Genomic DNA, 15,982 nt, shown 5'->3' on the forward strand with positions numbered 1-15,982 from the left:
CTAGTTCCATCATGTAATAGTAATGTACCTTGCCAGTTGGTTGAATGCTAAGTCTTTGGGGAAAAATTAGGAACTTAATCTTTGCAGATTTAGAAGATCAATCTTAATGTGAAATTTGAGATTAAAAAGCATCTTCTGTAAAGACATTCTAGACATTCTCAAACTGAAACTTTGTCCCATTTATGGCAGTGGGAGTTGTGCTTCCAAAAGCAGGTTTTTTTTCATCCTCAGCATGCAGTATAATCACCCTGTTTTAAATATCTGCATGTAGCGCTTGCTACTGTGGTCACTGCATGCCCACCCTACAGCTTCACAGGTTATTTTTGGGTTGGAATGGTTGCTTTGCTGAGTCTGGCCAGAGGCTGAGAAGCAGTTGGTTTTTTCATTGAATCACAGAACGGTTGGGGTTAGAAAGGAACCTCTGGAGATCATCTAGTAAAAGACCCCTGCTCAGAGCAGGGACAGCAAAAGCAAGTTGCTCAGGGACATATCCAGTTTAGTTTTTATTATAACCAAAGATGGAGACTCTACAACCTCTCTGGGCAACATTTTCCTCTGTCATTCTCTTTTTAAAAACTAGACCTATGAGGAGAAGAAGGTTTGGCAATGAGAAGCTGTGAAGTTAGCTGGCATTTGTCTAAATATGAATGAAAACTTGTTCTGGTTTCTGTTCCCATGAGTGAGATCTTGCTTCTGTGAGTTTTCCCAAGTCTTAAAAATTTGCTGGTGAATACTCAAGTATAGGAGGTTCATAAGGACTGAAAGATGTCAGACTGTGTTGAATAATGGAGTGAGGAAAAGAGATTACTTGCCTGAAGTGTGGTGGTTGAAACAATGGATAGGGTGGTCTTCCATGAGCCTTCCTGGGTGGGTGTTCGCAAGCTTTCTTGTATTGTAAAGCCCTTTTGGCCTCTGCATTCATAGCAAAGGTGAGTGTCAGGGGTTTTGAGGATTTGGCCAGTCTGTGTGGAGGAGAAACAGAAATTCTGTTGGCTTCCTGATTGAAAACACATCTGTGATACGGAATAACATAACCTATTCCAGCAGAAACTGAATTAGTGCCAAATTAATTAGAATGAAGTGTACTATGTGGGCCAGGAATTGATTTAAATTATGTTTCCCAAAGTAAAACCCTTAGGATTAGTCATTTAATAATTTTTAAGAGTGTGAAAATTAAACTGCTCCTTTTTTAACTTTTGTTATTTTTTTCTTTGTACAAGGTATATGTTGTCTGGCATATAGACACCTTAAGTGTCTGTGGTATATCACAGATGTTTACAATATGATTTGCTTGTATATAAAACACCACTTGAATATTCTAAAATTATTTTATGTTAGTACTTGAAATTATCCTCACTTTTCTAGGAGTAAAGTCTGTAGTCATACTTTATATGCCCTCAAGCTCTTATGGATGTCTTTCCTTTTCAGAATCATGCCCAAGGAGGAAAAAAAGTTGTACAGACTGATGAGTGGCGGAAAAGCTCTGTGGAGGAAAGGCTGGAATATGCTCTCATAAAGGTGAATCAGTGCAGAAAAGTCTCCTACCAGTCAGCTTTGAGACATGATCTCAGCTCAGAATTTAAGGGCCATTTTTGGCTTTAGAAATTATTCAACTGCCATTCTTTTAAAAGCTATTAATTAATAATGAGTAATATATTTAATTAACTGCAATAACGGAGAAAATTGTGGTGATTTGTCTTTAAACTTCACAAGTTGAAGTCTTTGACACAATATTTTATTCTGCTGGTGTGGTAGAAAGCGTACTGTTTTTACCTTCTAGGGTTTCTTTTGGTCCCTTAACAGCACTTCACTGAGGGGCACTTGCACTGAGGAAGCAATCTTTGAATGTCTAGGTTTTGTTATGGCATGGTTAAGAAAAACCAACCTGTAAATGCTGCTTACTTTTGCCTTGAATATTTATACATGTGTAAGAACTACAGTGTTTTGTTTCATATGAAAACCTATTTTAAATACACATTTGAGGTATTTTTAAAGAACAGCAGTATCTAATGTATTTTTCTGTATTTTCATTGTGCTTTTGGGGGGTAGGGGAGAAGGCAACTAAACAAAAGCTGTATTTCTAGCAAGATAAAATATTCTCTTTTTTTTTTTAATTTTTTTTTCCCAGGGCATTGAGAAGTATGTCATTGCAGATACAGAAGAAGCAAGATTAAATCAAGAGAAATATCCTAGACCTCTAAATGTAATTGAAGGGCCTTTGATGAACGGCATGAAAATTGTTGGTGATCTTTTTGGTGCTGGAAAGATGTTTCTGCCTCAGGTAATGAGAGAATGATTTCATATATTTTCCTATTTTGCAAAAACTATCATTGGACAATGTAGCCAAAACAGTCTCTGCTGGCTGTTGTCCAGATATACCACGTGAACTGTGAAAATTCAGGTGCTGCTAAGAAGCAGCCCTATTTTTTCTTTACTTTGGAACTTGACTTTCTTTATGTAGTTGTACATGTTTGTCTCATTTCTTCCTTAGTGTTTTAGCTTTATTTGAAAAGCAGTTTTAAGTCTGGGTCTGTGAAAAAGAGAAAGAGAGAAAAAAGATCCAAATAAAAATTGCTGTATTTAGCACCTTCCAAGTCTGGGCCTATCTGTAGCTTCCAGTTGTGTTGTGAGTGGTCCAGGAGGTTGTACTGCGAACACAAATGCCATGTATAAAACCTTTATCCGGTAGGGCCAGCAGCCTGCCACCACAGAATGCTCTGCAAAGCTGTAGTCTGGGTTGGCAGATGAAGATTTGCTTGTTGTTTGGGTGCAAAAAGAAGTTAAGAGAAATCTGAGGTTATTCCTATACCTGCTCATTATTGTTTGCTCCCACCCAACACCTTGTTTACCTATGCAGGTGATAAAGTCTGCTCGAGTTATGAAGAAGGCAGTTGGTCACCTTATTCCCTATATGGAAACAGAAAGAGAGGAAAGGAGAGCCCAAAGAGGTGGCACAGAGGAAGAGGTAAGACACGGTCCTTTGTTCTCTAACTTTCATAGTGTGTGCTTAAACAAATACTGAAATTATTTTTTGCTAATGACATCTATTCAGCTTTCATGCTGGAGGGTTGATGCAGTTGTATGGAAACTGACAATCTTGGCATAGTTTAAAGTAGGTCTGAAATTCATAAAGTACAGATTTTGTGGAACTCTGGTGTCGCTTAAGCTGTTGTCACAAGTTTCCTGAAGGATGCCTTTGTAGGCCCTTTATACTAGTATTAGTAAATTCTTTTATTTTTTTATGGTTAGTTATTTATGGTACTTCTAACTTTATGGCAAACTTTGCCATTTGCTTCTATGACTTCTGCCCTTGGTAGACTCTGGAAATCCCCTTTGCATGTTCAAAGCCTGTTACCATGTTTAGCTCTTCCCTTCCCCCTTCCCCTGATCATTCTCCCAGCTAAACAAACCAAACTCTTCCATCCTTTTTCTTCACAGGCTTTGACTTTAGGACCTCTTGTTACAATGGAATAGTGTGTTCATTGCATGTGTAGCCATGATCAAGTTGCAGGGGACAAGTGCTTATACAAACAGGATCTGAATATAGTTGTGTTTTCATATGTTTGTTTTTCCACCAGTTTCTGAAGACTACGTGTTATGCAATATGTAATATATATATATAGTTGAAAATATGGGCATTTACTTCATAGCATTTCCTGTTTTACAGCCAGCAGCTGGTGATTCCTGAGAATAGTTTTATCAGCTACCAGTGCATATACCTGAACTAATTTCTTTCAAATTTGGTTAATGGAATATATGATAGGAGCATTGGAAAATGAAGGATGTCCCTTGTTTCTCTGTACTGACAAGATTTTACTCCATAGAAAAGAGAGTTCAGATGAACTGGATAAAATCCCCTTTTAAATCCTCATGTCTGCTGCTTTCTACTATATTTAGAATAGAATATCATATTCTAACTATAAATAAATGTAAATTTTAAATATAAAATATAAATAAGCCCAAAAAAAGTTTTGGTTGTTTAAATATATTTCTTCTCTTGTCATTATCTGACTATCAGATTTAAGTTTCATGTATATTCACTTTTCATTAGTCCTTTAGAACCTTACCTTCATGGGTTCTCAGAGACAACTATTAGAATCTGTGTGTGTATTTTTAAGACATACACACAAAAAAGAGAAAGAATAATAAATTTTCTCTAAACTGTGATATTTATGCATTTTCTTTGGTTTCTGTTCTGTAGATTTTTGGATGGTTCCTAAGTCTTCCCTTGAAATCTTCTTACACTGCATCTTTCAATTTACTGTGGCTCTGCTATGTGGTTGTCCAGCATAAGTGGAATAAATACAGCAAATAATTTAGAAAGAAAAATGACCTAACAATCAGATTTGACTAATCTTAATGGGAAAAGGAGAATGCCTAGTCTCTATTCCCATGCCCTTTCTGGATGTAAAGAAGATGTCTTCTTTCCAGTATCTCAAGCGGGTCTGTTCTCTGGCTGTCATGAGTCACCTTTCAATGTGTCATCTCTGTCCTGCTCATCCTGTTCCTTTTTATTTTAATTCAGATGACAATGCAGGTATCTGGCACTTTCTGGTTTATTCTGATGCTGTTTGAAGTCAGTGAAAATCATTACCCCATTGCTTCCATGGGCTCTGGATCAGGATCTACTGTGAACTTTTTGGCACTTAATTCTCTGGCTAAAAAGAAGTGAAGTGGAATTGGAGAGGTTCTTAAAAATACAGGTAGCACTCTGAAGAAATTAGGAGATACTCTGTGTGGCTGAGGAGAGCAGGAAGGAAAAACTAGGGCTTCTGTCCTCCTGTTTTCTCTACCTTCTGCTGGGCAAGGGATGTAGTGCCTTCTTAAAAAGAAAAACAAACCCAAAAAAACAGAAGAGTCACTGTGTAGAAAATTGGTGACAGATTTAAAACCAGCTGCACCTGTCTCCAAAGTTAGATGCTGACTTGAAGGAAAATGATTTGTATTTTCTAGTAGCTGATCTGTCTAGTGCTACCCAGGCTACTGTAATCTCCAGAAGAGTTTTACTTGTAGACTGCCAGGAAATGCAAAGCATTGAGAGCTACATTTGAAGATAAATAGCTGTGTCTGTGGATCTCTATCAAGATTAAAAAAAAAGAAGCCCTTTGGATGTATGCCCAGAACTTGAAGACCTCCTTGCTTGAGACAGTTGAAATCACAGTGTACTCTAGGTTTATTTAAAATGGCATGTGCTCTGGCCCAAGTTGTTTGCTGCCCAGCATAGATTTTCCTTCTTCCATGTGCAAATCATTTTTTTTCTTTGATATCAATCACTAGTGTCAATCATCAGCAGTTATTGGGTATGATATATGTGGGCAGCACTTCGTGTTCTTCCCGCAGTCCTCAATTAAGCTCTTTCCTCAGTTTTTTGTAACATTCCAGCAGTATATTTTCAGCTGTAAATTTGTTTTTACTGATGTACTGAGATGACTGACTTGCAGACCTCCATTTTGCCTTCTGTGTTCCACAGTCTTCTGTACAACAGGAGCACTGGGGAGATAACAAATTTTCGTAAACAGCAGAATTGGTTGGGATCCAGGGATTTTATTCAACAAATGTATTAGGAAATGTTATTATCACTCTTGATAACATATGAAGTTGCTTTCTTCCACAAAATTTCAACCACAGAAGGCAATGCAAGCTCATGGAGAGCTACTTGTACTGTCCAGAAATAAAATATGCTTCATAGAAGAATCTAATCTTCCAGTTCTGCCATCTGCAAAGGAGATGAGATGCTGGCTGGAAAACTGTTTTGTCGTTTTACATAGAATATGCTCAGTTTTCTACTTTATTTAAATTCTGTGCAATTCAAGTAGTCTGTTACTGGCATCTTGACCCAGCTCCTGCACTGTGATAGCCTGGAGCCGCTCCAAATGACAACACTGATTATACAACTAAAAAGTGTATCACTAAGGGCTGTGCCCTGGTGGAGAATTGCTGTAGTACTGCATTGTTGCCCTGCTGTAGGCCGCCTTGGTCAGAGCTGAATCTCATCTATCTTCCCTTCTTCAATGAGATCCTCTTTCTAGACTGTTTGTTCAGCTTGGGTAATGTGAAGTAGTCTGATCACTACACTGAAATGTCTCCTTTGCTGTTAGTATTGCATAAAAAATTAGTCTGTTCTGCTTTTGCTAATTCCTCTCATTCTTCTCAGCATTGCACTGAAAGATTGTTCTTGATGCACAAACAGGAGTGTAATTATGAGTGTTCGTACTCATGTTCTGAATATCTAATCTATTTAAACTCTTTATTGGTGAGGTTTCTATTTGGAGCGGAGGTATGTTAGGAGTTCAGTTACTGGACTGAACAAAATGCTATTCAGATCTGATTTTTTTTTTAGTTGCTGTTTGGTTTGGTTTTTTGTTTTTTGTTTTTTTTTAAACACAACTCTTTGAATAACATGCATGCAATTTTCAAGAATAATTCTTGTGTGAGTTTTAGTACCTGAATCTTTTAAACAGGTTTTTTTATTGAATATATTACCTCTGTTGTGCTTTGCAATTTCTTGTACTACGATAGTCTCAGTCATGGATTAAGATTGCACTGTTGAAGGACCTGTGCAAACATATGTTGAGAGATCTGTGCAAACATACTGAGTCTTCTGAGTAATTTAACTCCTGTGTTATTTGTTTGATCTTCAGGATCCTTACCATGGTACAATAGTGCTAGCAACTGTGAAAGGAGATGTACATGATATTGGCAAGAACATTGTGGGAGTCGTTCTGGGCTGCAACAACTTCAGGTAAGCAGACTAACATTAGGTAGCTGGGAAGCCAACTGGCTAATTAATGTAATTAATTAATGCTAATTAATGGCTAGCTGCAGCTGTGGTGATAACAGAAATAGGAATTTCTTGGGAACTGTCTTCTGTTCCTCAAGTTGTGATTGGGAACATAGATTGTATCAGGTAATAATAATGGGGAGGTGAGAGGGAGTTCAACTTCCTCCTTTAATACTTTGTATTTCCTAATAAATTGGCCTCTGAGGTGAATACAGTTTAACATCACCTGAAACTTAGATGAGAGCATCAATTTTTGGTTTTGTTTTATATTAGTTGAATATAATGTCTTGAACACATAACATCTGAAGAAGTCAGGTACGACAATTGCAGTAGGCAAGACTGTGTGGGCTGTGTGTTGTGTTGTGGAAAAATGAAGTCTTGTGAGATTCAAATCAACCTTTTAGTTTCTCTTTCAAGCTGTTTGCTAACTGTGAGGTTTTAAAAGCATTTTGGGATATGTTTTGTTAAATAAGAGATGAGATTGTCTTGTTTGAGCTTCAAAATATGGAACTTCAGTGTATTTCAGCTCTTTCAAGCCCTGTGTATGTGCAGGGGGATTGGCAGCAGTGTTGGAACAAATGGTCACGTTTCTATCGGAGCCCTTTGCCAAGTGTCTGTCAAATGCTGTGCAAAGCTGAATCTGCTTTGGAACTCTGTCTTACTCTTCATTCCTTCCATTTGTTTTTTTCGTGATTTTACTTGGGACTGTAATTGGCTCTAAAAAGAGCCAAAATGATCTCTTTATTTTAAAACATAAGGGGTTGAAGCCAGTAGCAATGCTGTGTATATGCAGCATGTTTTGTTTCATTATCTCTTGAAAAATCTGTTGACTGGTTCCAGGCTTTCTTGAGCTTTACTGGGACTTACTGAACTGAAGCCATAGTGTTTTCTGTCAGTCTGAGTATGAGCGAGGCTGAATGAAGCTAAGAGGCTGGGGTGGCTTACTTGAAAGAAATAAAAGTTTTGGGAGTTGCTAGGGTTAATAGGAATAAAAAGTCTAAGTTCATAAAATGTATGCTTTAATAAGACAAAAAAGCCCTTGATGTGAATTATTTTATGTTTCTGACATAAGATGTGATGTCCACAAAACCTGATCATGTTGTCCAGATAACCTCAGAAATGCTGCCGCTGTTGATTAACCCTAACAGGCACATAAGCATCACACAGCCATTCACTCACTTCCACACAGCCAAACTCAGTGGGATGGGGAAGGAGAACATGAAGAATAAAACCAAGAAAAAATTACGGTGAAGATAAAACACATTTAATAAGTGAAGGAGAAGTAGAAGAAGAGAGAAGGAAAAAAACAAAACAAGTGATGCAGAGATAGTCAGCTGTTACCTTCCATGGGTAAACCGATGCCTAGCCAGCTCCTGAGCAAAAGATGGCTAACCCCTGCTAAATTCCCTCTCCTCCCCTTTTATTGCTGAGCATGGCATCCTATGCCATGGAATAATTATTTGGTTAGTTTGAATCATCTGTCTGGCTGTGTCTGCTCCCAGCCTTTCTCAAGGTTGGGCACCCTGCAATCTATTCTCTGAAGGGTTAGAATGAGAAACAGAGGCCTTGATGTGGGACAAATTGCTAGGTAAAACATGAGTGTGTTATCAGTATGGTTTTGATCGCAGATCTGAAATACAGCAGGATACCAGCTGCATGAGGAAAATTAACTCCATTGCAGCCATGCTCAGTACAACCACAAAGAAAATGGTTTTGGTTTGTTTTTTTTTTCTCTAAAAATACCCCAAAAACCAAACCAAACCGTCTTTCTTACACTTGTATTTTCTTATCTACTGCATCATCTGGAACTCTGATGTGTTGAAAACTGTGCCAGACTCAGAGGTATTTCTTATACTAAATTCCCTACAGAAGAGAAACAAAACCCCAAAAATCTCAATTTTAAGGCCAGTCATTTACAGTAAGAGCCTTTAGCAGAAATATGACCTGTTTTTTAAAAAAATCTTGTCATCTCACTTCTTTTCACAGAGTTATTGATTTAGGAGTCATGACTCCATGTGATAAGATACTGAGAGCTGCTGTTGAGAACAAAGCAGGTATAGAGAGATTTCAGTAGTACTCCTGAACTGTTTGATTTTTTTAAACCCACTTGCAGTTACTCATTGCATTCGTATGCTGTCTATGTTATTAATAAGACTATCTTCAGATGATCAGAACTGTTGCATTAAAAATAGTAATAATTATTTAGTATTTGGCACTTGGGTGTAACTTAGCTTCAGGAACTATAAAAACCTGTATCAAAAGGGAAACTCCAAGAGAGATGTTTTAGTATTTGTTTGGTTAAACAGAGACTTGGGAAGATTAAATAACCTTGTGTTGAACCTTAAACTGGCAAAAGAACTTGGCATTCAGCCTGCCAGATCAGGAAGTGTGAAATCAGGACTAAATTGTTGTAATAAATAATGAACTTCTTGAAACAAGTTACAGTTGGTTTGAAACAGTCTAATGCATCTTGGGAAAGATTAATTGTGTCTAATATTCTAATGAAGTTTAAAATCATTTGCTGTTTCCAAGAGCACAGCGTATATAATTATTTTGTCTTTTTTCCCTCTTCAGTGCCTAACTTCTGAGGTTTGATGTTTGCTGATCAGAAGTACGGTGTATTTATTGCTGAAACTAGAGGTGTTCAGCAGCTGTGAAGACTAAGAAATATCATAAACCAGGGATTTGGAATCACTTTCATTCATAGAAACCTTTCACTTTCTAATTGGGTCAAACCCCACTTATAGGCTATCAACTACCTTGCTTTTTATCTCACAATTTTCTGTCTGACACCTTAAACTATTTGATGTGTGAAAGAAACCATTCTGTAATAAATCCTGTGTCATTCTAGAGTGTATTTACTAATTGTGTATGTTTGTGTAAAAATTGTGTTTGTTTGTAAATTTACAATAGATATAATTGGCCTGTCTGGTCTCATCACCCCATCTTTGGATGAAATGATTTTTGTCGCCAAGGAAATGGAGAGACTGGCAATAAAGATTCCTTTGCTGATTGGAGGAGCAACTACTTCTAAGTAAGATACCCGAGTTGGGAAGATGGAGAATGTGTATGAAAATAGTTAACCTTGCAAAAAGCAACTTTATGGCTATTTCTGTCCTTCCCTCATTTTCCCCCAACATACATACCAGTATGTATTTGTTTAAGAGTGAATGTATTTACTTAAGAGTGAATGTTATTTCTTCTACCAGAAGTCCTAGAATATAGAGGTAAAATGTAATTGAGACACAACAATTAATAGATACATGAAACATTTCATTTTTGCAAGTATTGTGTATTTTGCATGTGAATATTGTATGTGGAAGTACTGTATTTCCTCCTAAAAGTTCACGCACGTATGCATTTGAGTACAGTTCTGTTCTACTAGGGGGTTGGATGGTCTGTTTTGATTCATCAAGGCATTGTGAGAATGCAGTGTTTGAGATTAGAAATGGTCATGCTGACATCGGGGAGCTATTACCTTTAAGTTAGTGTTTTTTTCCTGGAATACTGATCGGTGCTGTGCTGACTGAGCTGGGCTCCAGTCCCGTTCGGGCAAGCTGATAGGCGATAAATTCTATCTGCTTGCCTTGAAGTAGTTACCATGTTGCTTTTGATAGTCTGAGCTTTTCTGTTGAGATCTTTTTCTCTCAGATCTGTGCAAATGAAGTAATGCAGCTTCTATGATGTCCTGAAGACCAGTGCTGACAGCTCACTGACACCTAGTTATTAGCATTAGCACAAATGTGTTTGGGACACATGTAATGCCCTTGGGTCATGCTTTGCTAGCTGGTTTATATACAGTATGGTTGAATAGGTGACAGTTCAGAAGGCTGCGGAGGTCCTTTCTTGTATAACTAGAAGCTGCTAGCACTGTTGCTTTCTTTATCAGAGCCACATATGCTGTAGCAGAATAACTGTATTCTGTGTTTTTTGCCTTAGCAAATCGTCCCATAATTGGATAGACAGTGAAGAGTACGATCACTGCCTGTCTTTAGTGGTCCTGTAGTTATAATGCAAGGTTAACTGGATCTTTTTTTTTCTTTTCTGTATGAGTTGCTTTTCCTATGGCTTTAATACTTAAAAAAAAGAGAGAGAGAAGGAGGGGGAGGGGCTTTATTTTCAGTAGAGGTCATAGGAGAGCCCTTACTTCAGACCTTTTTAGTGTTTATTCACAGAGCATTAGTGGCCTAGTAACTCATGTTAAATAACCAGCATCAAACAAATCTGTAGAATTCATTCACATGGATGAATGAGATGAATGTAGCCCTCAGCAAGGCAGCCCCAGTTTTATTCTTGAGTATGGAAACTACTTAAGAATATATAATTTTGTATACATAAATAATAATTTTATTCATGGGAACTGCATATAAGTGTATACTTATGCATATGCCTAGACACATACAATTTCTATAAAATATACATTAGGTAAAGGTATTTTTATTGAAGTCTGGATTGGTAATACATCTAGTTTTACTTCCAGGGTCTTGAGTTTAACGTTCTGTGTATATTCTCAAAGGTTGTGTACATGCCAGAAGTTGATAGTGAACCATCTGCACTTTTTCTCTGTAATAAGTAGATATTGTTAATTGGAATAAGGAGTCCATAAGTACTTGGAAGGGTCAAAAGTGAGATTAGTTTGAAAGAGAGAAGGCTGATTTTGAAAGAGAGGGAGGCTGGACTTGTGCAAAGCGTTTGATGCTGTCCCGAAGGATATCCTTGTCTCTAAGTTGGAGAGACATCAATTTGATATATGGACCACTCAGTGGATAAAGAACTGGCTGGATGGCTGCATGCAAAGAGCTGTGGTCAATGGCTTAATGTCCAGCTGGAGAACGTTAACAAGTGGTGTCCCTCAGGGATCAGTATTGGGACTGGTCTCATTCAACATCTGTTGCTGACATGGACAGTGGGACTGAGTGCGCCCTCAGCAAGTTTGCCGATGACACCAAGCTGTGTGGTTCTGTTGATACACTGGATGGAAGGAATGCCATCCAGAGGGACCTTGACACGCTTGTGAGGTGGGCTGATGCCAACCTCATGAAGTTTAACCATGCCAAGTGCAAGGTCCTACACTTGGGTTGGAGCAATCCCAGGCACAGCTCCAGGTTGGGCAGAGAAGAGATTCAGAGCAGCCCTGCGGAGGACTTAGAAGTGTTGGTTGATGAGAAAATGAACATGAGCCAGCTTCAGTGTGTGCTCGCAGCCCAGAAAGCCAACCGTATCCTGGGCTGCATCCAAAGGAGCGTGACCAGCAAGTTGAAGGAAGTGATCCTGCCCCTCTGCTCTGCTGTTGTGAGACCTCACTTGGAGTATTGTGTGCAGTTCTGGTGTCCTCAACATAAAAAGGACATGGAACTGTTGGAACAAGTCCAGAGGAGGCCATGAGGATGATCAGGGGACTGGAGCACCTCCTGTATGAAGATAGCCTGAGAAACTTGGGGCTAGTGATACGACAAGAGGTAGCGTGTTAAACAGAGGAAGTTTAGACTGGATATAAGGAAGAAACTCTTTACTGTAAGGGTGGTGAGGCACTGAAATGGGTTGCCAGGGAAGTTCTCAATGCCCATCCCTGGCAGTGTTCAAGGCCAGGGTGACAGAGCCTTGGGTGACATGGTTTAGTGTGAGGTGTCCGTGCCCATGGAAGGGGGGTTAGAACTGGATGTTCTTAAGGTCCTTTCCAACCCTAACTATTCTATGATTTTGTCTACAGAATCTACAATAGTTTCTTCATAACTTACAATAATGATGATGATTGCATTCTTACTGTACTGCTTTGCTAAATATGAGAAATAATTGTGACAGTTTTGTTGTAATGTTTATTTTTTTAAAATAGCAAGATATTAGTATGTACAAGTTGATACAGTGCCATTGTAGAACCTGTTTATTTCCTTCATATGTTCCTATCAAAATAGAAGATCCAATATCTTCAAAAAAATAGAGCTGCTGATACTTAAATGCATTGCCTAGAAGCAAAGTAAGAAGATCCTGGACAGTTGGTTCCAGAGTTGTGTTGCACAGTCATCAGTAACCTCCATGTCCAGGTGCTTGAAATATTTGACAGAACCTGAAGAAAAAGGAGATCTTTGCTGTGGAAGATTGCTTCCTGGGCTCTGACTTAAAGTTGCTTAAAAACCAGTGTGTAACCTTAACATGCAAGAAAGCAAACTGTACTTTGGCCTGTGTGGTCTTTGTTCCTGCACTTGCTTGCACAGTTTGCCAGGACTTTGAGGAATGTGGGTAGTCAGTCAGCTGCAGTTCACATGATAGCTGAGGCCTCAGTTTAGGACTCCAAACTTCAATTTGATAACCAAAGTACTATAATATAGAAGTGATTCTTTATGATAGGCTGAAGTATTTGAATGAGGACTGAAATGCAAGTAAATGCTAAATAATTGGCTGAATTGGGAGCTTTTGAATGACTTGACTGACCAAGCAGGTACAAATTTGCAATATTTATTTTACCTCTGGCCAAATTCCTTCTTTAGGTGAGTAAAGGGCTTGTGCCTCAAGTTTTGAAGTAGAGCATTGTAAAAATGGAATACTCATTACTGAGATATATTAATGCTAATCCAGAGACCCAGAAACTAGCATGTGGGAGGGAGAAACGTAAGACAAAAAAAGATTTAAAAAAAAATATTTCTTTGATAAGCTTAGTTTGGAACAATCATCACTGAAATTCTGAGACTCAAACTAATGAGCTGCTGATTTTCAGTCAACTGATAAGACAGTGAAGGGATGTGTGTTGGCACATTATAAAGCATTCTCATACTCTTTGAAGAGAAGTATTTATGTACCTGTTATTAAAATCTGTGTTTAATCATTCATGCGCAACTGTCCTGGTTTCAGCACGCATCACCTCCTTCTCTGGTGACATTTCAAAATCTTTGCCCTCTGGCCACTCCATGATGACTTCTGGATTCCTGGGTGACTGAGATTTCCTGTTGGAGCTCATTGTGCAATCAGAGTAAGAACTACTTAGCAACAATTAAAACACTGGTGTGTTTTCAGCATTGTTCTTAGACTAAAGCCAGAACGCAGCACTGCACCAGCTACTAGGAAGGAGTAAAATAACTGTTACAGCTGAACCCAGGACAGTAGCAGATGGATGAATTGCTTTCTTTTATTAAAGTTCTGGTCTATGCATTAAGTCAGGATTTATTTTGCTGGGGATTGTCTGCTTTTTGTTTTATTTGGGATTTTTTTGTTGCTTTTTTTTTTTTTTGTGAAATGCTCACTCCTTCTCTTTTTCTTTGAAGAACACACACAGCTGTTAAAATTGCCCCACGATATAGTGCACCTGTAATTCATGTCCTGGATGCATCCAAGAGTGTTGTGGTTGTAAGTTCTACATTATAGTTTTTCTTCCATGCAAAACCATATGCCCTGTTTTCCTGTTGTACCTCTCATCCTTAGCTCTGAGGTTTAGTGCTATGGCAGAAAATTGAAGGGGCACAATAAGAGACCAGTTTCTAAACTACTTGGTTCAGTTACTTCTCGTTGCCCCATGTTATCTCCTGTGACTTTAGTCAGTTATTGTCACTGGATACTTTTGTTTAAATTTGCTACCTTGCCTACCATTTTTCTAGCAGGGGTGGCATGATTCACTTTGAGTCCTTGACTGTAGTTTTGAGATGTGTTACAGTGAAGAGCAGTGGGGTTAGATGTAAACTGCTGTTCTTTCTATTTTGAATATTTTTCTGAAGTTAGTAGTACAGCAACATTAGTACTGTGAAACATGTGGCTGGAGTTTTCTGGGATAGAGATGATCTCTTTATCAGACAAATAGGTAGTCTTAGGGGACAAGTACCTGCTAGAAAGACATAGGCCGAACTGTATGTTCCTTCTACAATTATCCAGTCTCTGAATTCTTGGAGTATTCTCCTCTTGGGTGTTTCCAGAGCCAGACTTGGCTCTGCTAATATCACCTGAGTGTAAAGCAGTGCTCTCAGTAATAATCAAGTTCTTAAATATGTTTCCAATCTGGTATGCAGATTAGTAGTAAGGCTTAGTTTAGTGTTGTGAAGTGTAATTGGAAGTGAGTCTGAAAGACAGATGGCTTAGCCTGAAGTTCCTGCTTTGTTCTTACTATAATATGTTGCGGTATGTACTTAGTGCTTTCTCTTTCTCTTATTTCAGTGCTCCCAGCTCTTAGATGAAAATGTAAAGGATGATTTCTTTGAAGAAATACTAGAGGAATATGAAGAAATTAGACAAGAGCACTACGAGTCTCTGAAGGTACAAATGTAATTGATTTAGCTTTTCTTCTGTCAATTGCTTGGTACTTGTCTCATTACCAACTCTCAGTTTCAGCTCCTTATGAAACCTTTCACGTATATTTTGTTGCAACTTGAAACATGCAGTAGGATTGATGGAAAATTTCCAGAGGTGCTTATGAAATCAACTTTTCTAACCTATAAGGGAAAATTCTGCCTGAGCCTAACACATGCTTGATGATCCTCAACGGGCAGTCAGTGCTATCTAGGACGTGTCCTTGTAGCTGGCAGTCATTTCAACTTAACTAACATACAGGAGATTAATGTATTCTTGGAGCAGTAGCTGGAAACAAGGAGCTACACTGGGATAATTAAAATGGCACTGGTTGCTTTTGCTGATACTGAGCCACACTTGATTGGATATTTTATACCACCTGATGTGTTCTTATTGTTTTAGATGAAGGTTCTGAGATGAAGGTACTCAAAAGTAGAGAGCTGAGGCTGCCATTTTAGGAAAGTGAGGAGAAGAAAGTAATGAAATACGGAGATGGACTGTGCAAATTTACAATAGCAAACAAAAACCATATGACTAATCTGAGGCCAACTTTGTGAATAACACAGAAGCAAGATGAATGTCATCTGGCTCTTACCTGGTCTCTTCTAAAAGAAGTATCAAGTGTGAGGCCTCTTACTGAGTATGATTGGCTTGACCAATTTTAAGATTTTATGGTTTAGTGTGAGGTGTCCCTGCCCATGGCAGGGGGGTTGGAACTAGATGATCTTGAGGTCCTTTCCAGTCCTAACTATTCTATGATTCTATGGTTCTATGATTGCCTTTGCACAGGGAGCCAGTCCATTAAGCTGAGATCAGTGAGTGTAGCACTCTTCTTTACACAGGAGTCAGCTGGGAATTCATAGACCTTACTGAAGTTGCTATCAGTCTCTTGTGCCTTTTCAAAGAGCCAGTGTTTTGCCCAGAGGCATGCTG

The 15,982-nt window shown here is 38.5% G+C and overlaps 1 protein-coding gene across 1 annotated transcript in view; it reads left to right on the top strand.

Annotated features, from left to right (window-relative positions):
• The window catches only part of MTR (5-methyltetrahydrofolate-homocysteine methyltransferase), a 48,484-nt gene that overhangs the window by 23,326 nt on the left and 9,176 nt on the right, over positions 1-15,982 (top strand). Inside the window, exons 17-24 of the mRNA XM_034061052.1 lie at positions 1,429-1,518; positions 2,129-2,281; positions 2,858-2,965; positions 6,642-6,742; positions 8,768-8,835; positions 9,695-9,815; positions 14,038-14,119; positions 14,918-15,016. Of these exons, the coding sequence (XP_033916943.1) occupies positions 1,429-1,518; positions 2,129-2,281; positions 2,858-2,965; positions 6,642-6,742; positions 8,768-8,835; positions 9,695-9,815; positions 14,038-14,119; positions 14,918-15,016 (822 nt within the window). The remainder of the gene's footprint in view (positions 1-1,428; positions 1,519-2,128; positions 2,282-2,857; positions 2,966-6,641; positions 6,743-8,767; positions 8,836-9,694; positions 9,816-14,037; positions 14,120-14,917; positions 15,017-15,982) is intronic.

This window comes from Melopsittacus undulatus, chromosome 3 (genome assembly GCF_012275295.1).
Source record: "Melopsittacus undulatus isolate bMelUnd1 chromosome 3, bMelUnd1.mat.Z, whole genome shotgun sequence".
Classification (NCBI taxonomy): Eukaryota; Metazoa; Chordata; class Aves; order Psittaciformes; family Psittaculidae; genus Melopsittacus; species Melopsittacus undulatus.